Raw genomic sequence first — 14115 nt, 5'->3', positions numbered from 1 at the left:
TTGCAGACTTAATTCCAGACCATCAAAATTGTTCAGACGAGTTTATCCTCCAAAATGGTCAAAACTTTGTGCGTAGTGAGGTACCAGTGAGAATCATGTTTTACCTAAACAACTCTTGGAATGATTTTAAAGGAGAAGTGTTGGACTCATTATGCCGTGGCTTTGTAAGTGGAAAGACAATTCTACCCCTTAAAATACAAGGTTATTTCTATGCCTTTGACTTTTTAAGAATGTTACAAATCCATATCTCTTCACGGAATTATCGATCCATTGCATGGATCGATGAAAAAGGTAAACCTTTTTTTCCTAGAAGATTTTTTGATAGCGATTTTTCGCAGTCTAAAGTAATAGTTCATACTGAAGATGAAAATGATAAGAAAGGTAAAAAGAAGAAAATTGAATTTGAAGAAGATGCTGTTACCGATGGTGGTGGTGGTACCAACCAAAATGAAATTGTTGAAACCTCAAAATTTCCCAATGCAAATATATTGAGGAAGAATGACAAGACGTACAGATATGCAAACAACTTGTTCATGTCGAACATTATGAAGATTGATCCTCATGCCACTGTCACATGCATTCATGAATTTCAAATCTCAGGGACCTATGGAAGAGGTCGTTGGAATGCTTTTGAGAATCTAATTGAAACTACAAAAGCTTCTCGAGGCAAGGCAAATGTTGTTTATGGTTGGTATGCAGCACCAACAGAAAAAGTAGCGTCTATTTTCTCTAAAGGTTTTGAGCTACTTCAAGACTACCCTCTCGTGCGCCCATCAATTGGAGCTGGCATTTTTTTAGCTGACCTAGAGTCCCCCCAATATAGGTACTTACTTCATAGACTTCATTTTTATTTTTGTTTATAATGGTTTAATTGCGGTTATCAGTTCAACGAAATGGTTCTTCTATTTAAAAATCGACAGTTTTGATATGTTTCTCATATTTTGAACTAAAAAATGCAGAATTGATATATTTTTAATGATGTAACATACAATTCTATAATATAACACCATCTAGATGTATTAAGTTATTCATATGTCATTCATTAAATTAAAAATATAAAAAAAAATTGAATTTTGAAAACTAAATTTTTATTGCGTTTTATTCTAATTTTATAGATGTTAATCATTTTACATTATCGTATCATATATCACGTTATTTAAAACATCTCATGTCATTATTTTTTAATTAAAAAGTTCAAATGAGGGATCAAAATTGCCGTTTTTAAAATAAGGGGACCTATTTCACGAATCAATAAAAATAAATAGACTAAAATTGCAATTAAGTCAAATTACTATTGAAATACTCCATCCATTGTCGAACATAAGTAAAAAAAAAAAGTTTTTTATGGTCTAAAAGTCTAAAATATAAGAAACTTAAAAAAATCTTTATTATATTAAATATTATTTTTTCTATAATATACTTCATTTAATTTAAACTTTTCTACTCCTATTTTCAATATTATAATTAATGCATTTATGTTTACAAAGTATTTTAAGGGTAATTTGGAAAATTTATTTATTTATTTTTCAATATCAATAAAAATAGGTTGATTATTTAATACGTAATTTTTTTTCTTCTTAAATACATATACTCTTATTTTTGGAGTATATGTTTTATGTTGTAATTCTATTAATGAAATATAAATTTTGTTTTAGCGGTATGCAATATGAGATGGATAAAGAGTCAGAGAAACATGTTATACTTTGTCGTGTTGTGTTGGGAAACGTTGAAAGAGTGGATCTTGAGTGTCACCAGAGTCGTTGTTCCCGTGTGGAATATGACACTGGCTCTAACGATCCTAATAATCCTAACTGGTATGTGGTGTGGGCCAATGATATAAACAAGCGCATTCTCCCTGTTTATGTTGTCACTTGCAAAACATCTGCTATTATGAACGGTAAATTTATCACTTTTATTACCCCTTTATCAAGTTATTTTATTTTTGTCATATAATTAAAATCTCATGTTTCTTTTTTATTTTTAGTGGAATGGAAAAAGTTTCCATATGAAATGACCGTAGTTCCAAAGGTGGTTTTAGAGATCAAGAAACGAATGCCTTTTGAGTATATCCCTGCACTTCATGATGTATATGATTCTTTCAAGGCAAGTTGCTTGTTAGTTTTATTTTTATTTTATTTATTTATTTTAATTTTAGTTGATGGATATTGATTACATATAATTGAGAGAAATGTGATGTGATGTTCACTTTATGAAATGTTTCAGAAGGGGGGTGTGACTATCGCTATGCTCAAGAAACAAATAAAAGGAATAGTTGGTGATCAATTTATATCCCAGATGCATGATGAATTTACTCATCAAGGATTAGGATGGCGTTGATATGATGAGATAGTGAATATTAAAATAAATAAAGACACATGATTTTTCGTAACCCAACCTTAGTAATAATATTGTGCCTTATTTGTCTTTGGAATTTATGTTACAATTTGAACATAAAAGAAAAGTGTATTATTCGTTACTACACATTTTTATTTATAATTTGACTTCAAGTATTATAATATATTTCTTTTTCGCTCTAAGTTTGTTAAGATTGTCTATCCCATGATTAAATGTAATATCTATGTGATAAGGTAAAATATATATGTATGCACTAGTCACTCTAAGATTATATCGGTAATATATGAATATGCAATGATATTAAATACCGGTAAAACAATGTAAATGAGTTATTAAATAGAGTGTCTTTAGATGGGTAATTAAACAAAAGAATGTAATTTTATAGTAGAATTGATATGAATGTCATTCAAAATCTCTTGTTTGAATTAGGGAGAGATTTTAAGATTTTGCTGGATATTTTCTTTTTTGATTTAAAAAAATCTAGCAGCAAGATTCAACGTATACTAATATGAAAAAATAAGGATACAACTATACTAATTGAACTTGCGTTTTAACATAATTAATGTACCTGCAACTTTCATATGAGATATATTTATGAGATTTATTGGGTATTTTCAATTAACTAATTTTGAATCCATTTCTCACTTTTAAGCTACTGCTTTGGCTTATTTCTTGTGATTTCTATTAAACATTATGATTGTTTTAGTGAGTTAGTGCCCATTTATTTCGTGAAATTTTTCAAAAAAATTTATGTTAGTTTTACTCGTTAATAAAGAAATAAAATACTTTTGAAAATAAATAATTGTTTATGTTTCTAAAAACAATGAAAATAAATAATAAAAAAATCATTATTATTCAAAAATATATATTCATTAACTATCATTTCATTTTATCTTCATGACAAAATTTTATTTTAAAAATCTACATCAAAATAAAATGAACACAATTTAAGAAATAAAAACAGAAAACATATTCACAAAGGTTAAAACTCACCAAAATCTAACTTACAAAAGTACCCAAAGTAAACGACTACCTTTAAAGTTGGATTATATCCTTTATATATATAGAATATGAAGAAGTTCCTTTTATTTATTTTTGTATTGAGTAAATCTATTACTCCTTGTGAGTGCTTATAGAATATATATTATTAAAACAGGTAGAAAAAAACTATTTTTTTTAGTATAATCTGGACGAATATACAAGGAATGTCATCATTCAAATTTTTAAGTAGATTTAGTTACTAAATGTGACCAAAGATTTAGTTGTCCTGAAGTATATATTTGTTTAGTTCATATGATATAATGATTATTGATTTGTGTTGGTAAATTATGAAAGTTCTTTTGAATCTCCATTAATAGAATTGAAATTTAGATATTTCTCAAGGTTATTGTAAAACTGAACTTGCTATGTAAGTAGATTTGGAAAGTCAAAGCACCCTCTTGAAAATGTTTTATGATTAAATAGGTTAATGCATTTAATGAGTTTTACTTGTCATCATGCGATAAAATCATGGTTTTTCATAAGTGTTTTACATACGAAAGCTCAATTTTTTAAAAATATTTCATGTAAAAACACAAATTTAAATGTTTTTCTTTTGAATTTTAGATTGGACATATCTCGTACTTACAAAATCGATTTATAAGATAATTAATATCACTTTTATAAATTATTATAGAACTTTATATTTTATTTATATTAGACTTACATTTTTCTTGACACTTTTCAAGAAGCGTATTTGATTATATTTGTTCAAATTCCACATAATTTGCAAGGAAGGGAAGTACTCAACATCTATAATTTATCATGGTAGACCTAATATGAAAACAAAAATAATTGATACACTTTTTAATATATATTGCTTAAGAATCATGAATGGATCAAATCATGTGAGAAAATGGTTGTGGTTTGAAAGAGACTAATTCTCATTTATTTTTTTATTCTCCAATAAATTCCGTGGTGAGATATAGAATTCTAAGGTGGATGTTGGAGGAGTTTGAATTCACCATTTTTGCTTTAAGAACAAAAGAAGTGGTTGTAGAGGTGTTGGTAGAGTAATTAAAAAATTATTGATAAAAGTGGTTAAGAAGCAAAATACATAAATAAAGTCTTGCAACTGATTTTCTCCCTCGTGATTGAAATTGTTCAATCTATCGTATTTACATAGAAACAAATTGTAGCACTAGTTGTCTTGCGAACATGGTTTATAATAGCACTAGTTTTGATGTTTGGAGTTTGACTCTGTTCCTTTGCGGTTGAAGTCTATTCTCGAGGAGGATTTAGACGGGTTTTAACAGTTAACTTTTCAGTATTTTTATATTTATAAAAAAATAAAATAAAAGATTTAACATTGAATTATTTTTTCTCGGAAAAAAAAAAAAAAAAGCAAAATAAAAAGGACATCCGGTCCAAGTTATGTATCTTTGATGAAGTGCTTATTTTCAGGGGCAACATGTCAATTTGCAAATTGCTATCTATATGTTTATGCATTGTGACTTTGCATTTCGTACTTTTTTAGAGTTTGGTTTCAGTCTTCATTAGTTATAAATTTTGCATTTTAATCAAATGTTTTATTTGCCTTTGCAATGAAAAGAATACTAAATGTGTTACTTAACTTATGAGGTTTTTCGACAGATGAATTATTTATTTGAGTTATATTCATATTTTAAACTTAAGTATTAATAATGTTTTCGATGAGCTTTTATTTGGTTTGAGAGAAACTAAAGAGAGAACCAGAAAAGAGTGAAAGAAAAGAAAAACTTAAGAGTTCTTTTACTCCACATACAAATAAAACAAAAATATATAAAAATAAATTGTGTCTTCCACACTTTTTTACTTTCTCTTCTGATGTGAGAAGAAAGAGTTGAGAATTGGCTAAATCACCTATGAAAATGGTGAAAAAAATCGTTTGTCCCATTAGTTATTAAATTTTTAAATATTTTAAAATGTGGGGTTACCATATTCTAGTTCCATTTGTTTTCAGAATTTAGGAGTTTGGGTGTACTTACCAACTAATTTTGGGGTTGGATTTAGAAATGTTTAATGCACACTTTTATTAAATGAAATGAAATAAAATAATTACGGTTGTTTATAAATTATTTATTTTAATTATTACATATCAATAGCATACTAAATTTATAATTAATTTAACCAAGTAAAAAAACTAAATTTATATTTAATAAATTAGTTGTTCAAATAATAAATCAAAATAACTTAAACTAATAATTTAAACGTACACAACAAAAAATCAAGCCATTAAAACAAAGTAGAAATTGGTTTGTGTGTTTAATGGTATTTTTGTCGTTCTAAAAATAATTACATTTCTCTCTTCTCTCTTTATATTCAACCAAACAAAAAAAAGAGACAAATATATTATTTTTCTCTTATATTAAATAATACATTATATTTATTATAAATTTCATCTTTTTCTCTCTTCTCAACTTCTTCCTACAACCAAATATAACGTGAGAGTTGAAATATACAAAAAAAATTATCTATAAATTAGATTAAAATACACCATAAAAATTTAATCACAAATGAATGAAGTCGTCTATAAAAAAAATTACCATTTGATAATCAATGTCAATAGAGTAAACGTCTTCATTGAATCTCTATTCTTAATTAAAATAATTGTAATGTTATTACATGTCCCGTGTTGGAGTAGAAAAGAATTCTCACAATGACTCATGTAAACTTAAGTCATAGCAATAATACATTTCAAAATATTTTTCTCTTGATCTCTAACTTTATATAAAAAATCTCTAGAATTTTCATCTTGTATTGATACAACAATTTTATTGTTTTTATAACTTTTTATTATGGCCAAAATGAGTTTCTATTTTTTCTGTTTATTAATAATTTATTTTTCCTATCTTTGTTATTAAGGGAGAAAAGTAAAAACAACAACAACAACAACAAAAAAGTAGTTTTAAGTACATCAGCATATATACAATAACTATTGTGGACCACAAGTTTTGGATCAATTACGAACAAACGTTGATGTAAAATACTCAACGTTGCATTTTATCTGTATGAAAAGATTATTTTTATAATACAATTAAAAAGTAATAAGTTTACCCGTATTTTACATTTAACTCCAGTGAATTTTAAATTTTTACATTTTTATTCTATTTTAAAATAATTAATTTTTATATATTAAATTATATAAAAAAATAACCAACATCCTTCTCTCTCCCGTTATATTTCTGATGCTTTTTTTTCTTGTTGTTCTTCACGGTATTTCTCTTCTATTAATTATGCATTGTCTATCTCTATCATTAATTCATTAAAAATCACATGTGAATCTATAAACGATGGCACGACAATGATGGTGTGTGGTCGACGATACTAAGATGACAACGACACAAACACGAACGGATTGAGAGTGAAACAAATAAGTGATCATCTCACGATAGATGGAAGAACGATGGAGAGTTATTCTCACGATGGTGGAAGGACAACGGAGAAAAGCGATTTCATTTAGTGGTAGACCGGTTTCACAAGAAGAAGATAATGAATTTTAAACTCATCGGTTGACAATAATTTTAATTTTAGTTAAATTAAAAAATAATAATAATTTATTAAATTTATGAAGGTTAAATTAATATTTTTTAGACCTTTTTTGGAATAGGGTCACTTGCTTGTATTTTTATTTTTATTGCAACTAAATAACCGTTGAAAATAAGTTGACATGTAGAAACAAATGAAATATATATATATTAAATTATAGTGTAAAAAGACAATTAATGATATTCTAATTGTATCAATATCTTATATTTATAACCTATCATTTATATCACTCTAATAAATACATAAATAAATGAAAATTATAGAAACTTGGAAGACTAAGACAATAAATGTGATATATGTTGATTTATTTTACGTGATAGTTAAATAAAAGATACATAGTCTAGTAATTGATTTTTTTTTACTAAAAGTTATTGAAAAATTTTATAGTATTTTTTTTTTTAATTGTAATCTATAACATTAATAAAGACAGTATACATATTTAGTGTAGTTTATTTTTCTTCTAAATCTACCCTTAGCAGTTAAAAAGAAATTCGTACATGAACTTCGTTATATATATAAAAATAAATAAAAAATAAAGTTTCCCATATAATTTGAGTTACATTATTTTAGTTTTATTTTTTTTTTTTTAATTACAATTTATGTTTTTATATTTTTATTAATTTACGTAATTGATCTTTTATTTTAAAATTTAATATTTTTAATGATTTATTTTAATTTTTTAATTAAAAAGTCACGATATGACATATCATATTTAGAATGATTAATACTTCGAAAATTGTAATAAAATTCTTTAAAAAATTAACTTTTAACTTTAGAATTTTTTCACTTTTATAATTTAGTTAATGACATGCAAATAATTAATGAATCTAAACAATTTTATATCATAAAATCATATAACACGTTATTTAAAATACGTCAAATCGTCATTTTTTTAATTAAAAAATCTTAAAAATAAATAAAATTATCAACTTTTAAAGTATAAAATTAACAAAAATAAATAAACAAAAAACTGCAATTAAATTTTATTTTTTTTATTCTTATACTCTTATTTGCCTAATTTTTTCTGCCATTTTTAAAACAAATTTTTCACACTTTTTTCATTTAGCATACTAACAAAGTGGACAGACGGGTGCGGATGTCGACGCTAGTGTGTTATAAATGCAATTTAAAATGTTAATGTGTTTATTTTTCTTTATCAATGGATAAAAATAACGATTTAATAAATTATCTTTAGATAAAAAATCATAAATAAGGCGACAATATTACATGATTTGGGATAAATTAAAAATTGATTTTTTTAATAATAACAAATAATATCATATTACGCTATCATATTATTAAGACATCTTTCCACATGAATTAAGAGATTTAAGAAAAAAAAAATATTATATTGTGAATTTAATTTATATAGGTTCACGGTGTAAAATAGTTTAACTCATATATCTTATCTCATATTGGCAAATAGATATTTGTGTATATATTTTGAAAAACATATTACAGCATATTTGAATAATTAAATTTCATTAGATGTTGTGACATGTAAATTAAATTCCTACATTATATATTGATGAATTAGTGCCCAAGTGATTTTAAGATCCGATTTATCCTATATTTTCTAAGAAAAATTGTTCACGAAAAGGAAGAAAAAAAAACAAAATTTTGATTATATTTATTAAGTTTTTTATAGAATAAACATAATATAAAAAGAATTAGTTTTGAAGTAAAAATTATATGCTTTTGGATTTTTATTTATTCACATGAAAAGGGAATTTTCTATAGAAATAAATACATATTTTAATTCATCGTAACATTTAAGTTAATCGGTCTACATAAAGCGCCTATTTTCAAATAAAATATTTCTAACTGCACAATGAAATATGGATTGATGTATTAATTTAAATCACAATTTTATAAAATCAATTGGAATTTTTAGAACGAGGTTGACCGAATTCGGCATTATTCTAATAATATTAAGTTACTCAAATTCAAATACTATGTTTGGCACATATATAATATGGAAAGTAATAACTGATTATGATATTTCCATGTTTATTAGGCTGATTAATTGATTGAAGCTGTCAAAAAAAAATATAATCTTGATTGAATAGTTTACTAGGAACATGCTATATATATTGGAACCTAGCTTAAATTCTTAATTATTTTTGTCAGTTTTAATTATTTTGGTATTGATAATTATTTTTTCAAACTCAAAAACAAAATTAAAATTAGTTAATAATTAAAATTTAGAATTCAAAACTGAAACTAATTTTTATTTTTGAAAATTTTAAAAAATAAAACAAAATATCACATTGAACGTACCTTTCAAAATTTAGTTATCAAAACATAAATCATATTACTCAATACTTTTGAAGTAGTTAAACAACTTGCCACTAAAAATATAATTTCTTCTAATTGTTCGAATAAAAGAAAATATTCGTTTGAGAACTATTAACTGAATATTCATCTAACTTTCATGTTGGAGAACAAGTGGGATTTGATACCTAACCGATTAAAACAGGGATGCAACTAAATGATACCAAAATGTCAAAATTAAACTATGATACTAAATCTCTTTATTTAGATTTATTGGAAATACTTGTATTCATCGCATAGACAGAGCCACCTAACATCCGTCCTAATATATATGTTTGAAGTTTAAGACAAATTTTAAAAATGAGGCAGTTTTATATTATTAATAAATATTATAATAAAACTCCGATACTTTTATTTAAATCAATATTGTAATTAATTTAAGTGTAAAATGGTTATCAATATCATTAACTGAAAGAATTAATATTGTTGAGACATTATTGATTTATAATAAAACTACTTGTTATAAAAAGAAATTAAGACTATAAGACAAATGTTGTGTTTGGTTGGAGATAGGTGGAGGAAAGAAGAGGTGAAGAAATATTTTAGTGAAAGTGTCTTTAATTTATTTTTTAAGAAAAGATGAAAGTAAAATTTCTTCTAAACTGATTTTTGTCCTCCATCCACTTTTAAAAGATTTGGAGGACATAAACTTCCTATAACTAAAGAAATTATTTAAAATCCCTAATATAATTTAAACTAAACGTGTCTTTAATTCTATCCCTCCACCTCATCTCTTTTGTCAAACCAAACACAATTTAAACCATATATTCTAATTTAACAACGACTAGTTCTTATAGTTTGAGACCAACCTTATTTTAGTGGTACCTGCAATATTTTTATTTAATTCATCTTTATTTTTTACTATTCTCTTACTTTTTAATCCTTGATAACATTTATCCATTCAGTAATAGACCCCAATCATTCACCCTTTCCATCAAAACAACAAACCCATGAATGACTTCACATTTCTCACGTTCTTCAACAAAATATCTCTACCTATGTTCTTTAAAACAAATATCTTTTCCTCTCAACAAAACATTTGTTTTTTCAAATCATAATGTTACATTATATTTTTTAATATTCAAAATTCACTTAAGACTAAAAGAATATTATAATGGAGTGATAAATAAAATGAAGAGACTAAAATCATATTAGATTGATATTTACCTAAACATTCTCTTAACTGCACACAATCAAACTGAGACCCATTGTTTGAACATTAAAGATATATAAGAATATTTTTGGATATTTGTTGCAAATTGAATGATTTGAGATATTCTTTTATAACAATTTAAAATTATGTTATAAACATTTTATAATTTAGTCAAAAAATGACATTCTTGTAATTTTAGTGATGAAATTCTATTTGAAGATATCAGAAATCATTTAAAGATGTTTTAAAAGTTGAATCAAAATTAATTAAATCTTTTTATGAAACATGAAGAAAAAAATCAATTATAGTGTTCAAATATAGTTATCCTATTGAATATATAGTTTATAGACCAATATTAACTACTTTGTTTTTACCATTGCATATCCTATAGTAGTTTTAATCTAAATTGCAAAAAGAATTATTTGTCGCTTTTATTTTTAGCATTTTTTTTAAGATCGGTGAACAAGTTATTAAATATTTTATACAAAAAAGATTTTGTAAAAAAAAATCCAAGAAGAACACTATTTAAATAAGCATGCAATTTTTTCATCATATGCCCCAAAATTTTAAAGGACGATCCTCTACCACTTACGATAAAAACACTTCACTCCAATAAAATGTGACACACTAATGAAGTCATAATAAATAATAATATTAATGAAGTACTTCAAGGGCTAATAATACCACTGGTGCATGCAAAAGTGGTTTTTTTTTTTCAATATCCTCTTTTTGAAAAAAAAAAACATTAAAATACCACCATTTGAAAAAAGTATATCAAAATACTCCATTTTTTTTTTCTTTACTTACAAGTCGCCATTTGAAATGACGACTTCTTTAACGAAGCCCGAGTTCCAAATGACGACTTCCCACTTGATTTTTAAAAAATGAGTATTTTAGTATATTTTTTTTAAATAGGGGTATTTAGTGTTTTTTTTTTAAAAAGAGGGTATTGAAAAAAAAAACCCTGCAAAAGTTTTCTGTATAGTAATGGGATTATTTTTCTTTTCGCCCGCAACCATTTGTTTCATTCCTCTTTGGGATCTAAATCCCCTCATCCTACAAGAGAAACATATGGTCTCACAGCACAAAATCTTGTGCTTATTGAACTTGAAGCTGGAAGTCTTCTTCACCCTATAGTTTATGTTGATGATGAAATATTTTTAATTTAAAAATCCACCAACCTCGTTCTCTAGTCAATAATTTAAAAACTTATCATACTTGTAAACACAAAATTATAATTTTGTTCTGGGTACGTACATACACAAATTCAATATACTAGGATTATTTTTACATTTTTATCGTAAAGGTGAAAGGTTAAATATTAAATAAAATAAAAAAACTAATGAGCATCAATTGTAAGTGAATTCCTGTTTTCTCTCGGAAAATTAAGAAAAAATTGACAAAATTCTACCTCATAAAAAAATGCGTGCGGCAGATAAATATTTAGAAACCCTCATCCAATAAACAAATGGGAAAAACATTCGATTCTCATAAACATTTCATCATCCATAAGGTTTCACAACTCACATATAAATACGAAAAACATAGTTAATTGACAAATAGAACTAAAGTATGTTAACAAATAAACAATACAATACATCGTCCAATAAAACAGAACATAACAACATAGACTTACAAAAAGGTACCGAACCGAGTGAAGCATATGGCTAAGGAGAAGGAGTGGGAGGCGGAGGAGCAACAGGAGCCGTCGATGCATCAGCAGTAATAACAACCGTCCAATCAGGAGGCAGTGGTGGCAACGGAGCGTACACTGTTGGCTTCCGATTTCTATCGGACGGTTGTGATTTGCGAGGCCTCGTCTGCATATGATGCGCCGTTGATTTCTTCTGTGGCCTTGATGAACATTCAATCAACAATCCTCCACACGCGTTTCTCCTTTCAATTCGAATTGACTTGTTTTTCACTGAATTTGGTGCTATTGCAACTCCACACCCAAATATGCTTGAAACCGACGACATTCTTCTCTGTTTCGATTTTCTGCTTTGTTTTGATTTCTCGTTTTTTTCAGACTCTCGTTTCTTATCGTTTTATTATCTTCGTGGATTTTTTCTGATTCCAAAATTACCCTTTTGTTTATGCAAGGCCCAACAATGATACAGGAAGGGTTGCTAATTATAAGTTATAACCCGGTAGTGTTTCAGCCCAGACTTTTTGGGTCGTGCTTGTGCCATTTTAATTCAACAAAATATTACTCCATCCAAAATTTCTAAATATCCAAATTTTTGTCCATTATTTTTTTAAGAATAATTTTTTCACCCTACAAAAACTTTTGAATGTTTTTTAGAAAATGTAAAATTGAATTTTCAAGAATATAAATGTAGTTATCAAAACATATATTTTATTTCACCAAATATTTTAAATGGTTTCAAATTTTTTGAGTTCCTTAAAAAATGTAGTTAGGTCGTTTTTTTTTTAAATTATAATTTTAGTCCTTCTATTTTTACTAATTTACGAAATTGGTCTATCTATTTTAAAAGTCGATAATTTTTGTCCCTCTTTAATTTTTAAACTAAAAATGACGATGTGAGATGTTTTAAATAACCTGACATATGATAAGATGATGTAGAATGATTAATATCTATAAAATTAAAATAAAACGTCGTAAAAACTTATATTTCAACTTTAAATTTTTTTATATTTTTAATTTAATTGATGACATATGAATAATTAATGTATCTAAATGGTTTTACATTATAGAATTCTATCATGTCATTAAAAATATGTCAAATAGTTGTTTTTTAGTTTAAAAATATGAAATAGAGACCAAAATTGTTGATATTAAAAATAAGAAGACCAATTATCTTAATTGATAATAGTAGAGAAACTAAAACTGTAATTTTTCATAATTTTCTTCATTAAATATGCACATAATCTAGAGGAATTGGTTTACCCATCAATTTATATTGTGTAAATTCACAAGCTCAAGGTAACCCATATGTTCTTCTGAAATAGCATCCACATACAGATTTGTCAGTACTCACCCACGAATCTTTCTCGCATTCGTCAGTAATACGTCTTTTAGCTTATTTTGATACAAATGTATTCAATCTCTCATAAAATATATTTTTGTGTTCATGTTCTTCATCATATAAACTTTTTTGAAATGAGCCAGTCATTTTTTTACACTAGTGCAATTAAATCTTGTTAGATCGGTTCCTATGTACTTGTTAGATCGGTTTCTTATCCGATCTAACATCAAGCGTTGTAATAAATAGTTAATTATTAAATCAGCTAAAATAATAGATGTAACAAGTCACATTCAAAAATGATTTATTAGATCGGTTAAATTTGAACCAATATAATAAGTCAAATTCAAAAATGATTTATTAGATCAGTTAAATTTGAACCAATATAACAAGTCAAATTCAAAATTAATCTATTAGATCGATTAAATTTGAACCAATATAATAAGTCAAATTCAAAATTGATTTATTACATCGGTTAAATTTGAACCAATATTATAAGTCATATTCAAAATTGTTTATTTTATCGATGAGCCAATCGATTTAAATAATTAAATTTTTAATTTTTTGTTCTTTATAACTTTCACCCTTTACATATGCATCCTCGTAATTTCACATATTACATTATTAACTAGAATTTCTCATTCAACCATAAAACACAAAACTTCATACGAAGCTTTACATTTAAAAATCAATGACAATGAGTCATAATTTTTTTACAAA

General features: G+C 25.7%; 2 protein-coding genes across 2 annotated transcripts; one reads left to right on the top strand and one right to left on the bottom strand.

The window, feature by feature from the left end:
* The first annotated feature begins 6 nt into the window (after positions 1-6).
* Positions 7-4941, top strand: LOC101515246 (inactive poly [ADP-ribose] polymerase RCD1-like). The gene is made up of 2 exons (XM_073368254.1): positions 7-860; positions 4912-4941. The coding sequence occupies exons 1-2, from the start codon at positions 96-98 to the stop codon at positions 4939-4941; spliced, it is 795 nt and encodes a 264-aa protein (XP_073224355.1). The 5' UTR covers positions 7-95.
* A 7134-nt stretch (positions 4942-12075) lies between these two features.
* Positions 12076-12387, bottom strand: LOC101496443 (large ribosomal subunit protein cL38). The gene has a single exon (XM_004501024.4). It carries the CDS (start codon positions 12385-12387, stop codon positions 12076-12078), a length of 312 nt encoding a protein of 103 aa, XP_004501081.1.
* Between the last annotated feature and the right edge of the window lie 1728 nt (positions 12388-14115).

The sequence above is a fragment of the Cicer arietinum genome, chromosome 5, assembly GCF_000331145.2.
Source record: "Cicer arietinum cultivar CDC Frontier isolate Library 1 chromosome 5, Cicar.CDCFrontier_v2.0, whole genome shotgun sequence".
Taxonomy (NCBI): domain Eukaryota; kingdom Viridiplantae; phylum Streptophyta; class Magnoliopsida; order Fabales; family Fabaceae; genus Cicer; species Cicer arietinum.
Note: the sequence above shows the minus strand (reverse complement) of the source record. Positions and strands in the feature narration are given on the sequence as shown.

Bases quoted from the DNA above. Each gene is read 5' to 3' on its own strand.
- LOC101496443 (XM_004501024.4), bottom strand. From the start codon at position 12,387: ATGTCGTCGGTTTCAAGCATATTTGGGTGTGGAGTTGCAATAGCACCA.
- LOC101515246 (XM_073368254.1), top strand. From the start codon at position 96: ATGTTTTACCTAAACAACTCTTGGAATGATTTTAAAGGAGAAGTGTTG. The intron at 861-4,911 runs TAATGGTTTAAT...ATTTTGCATTTT, and splicing joins TTCATTTTTATTTTTGTTTA to AATCAAATGTTTTATTTGCC.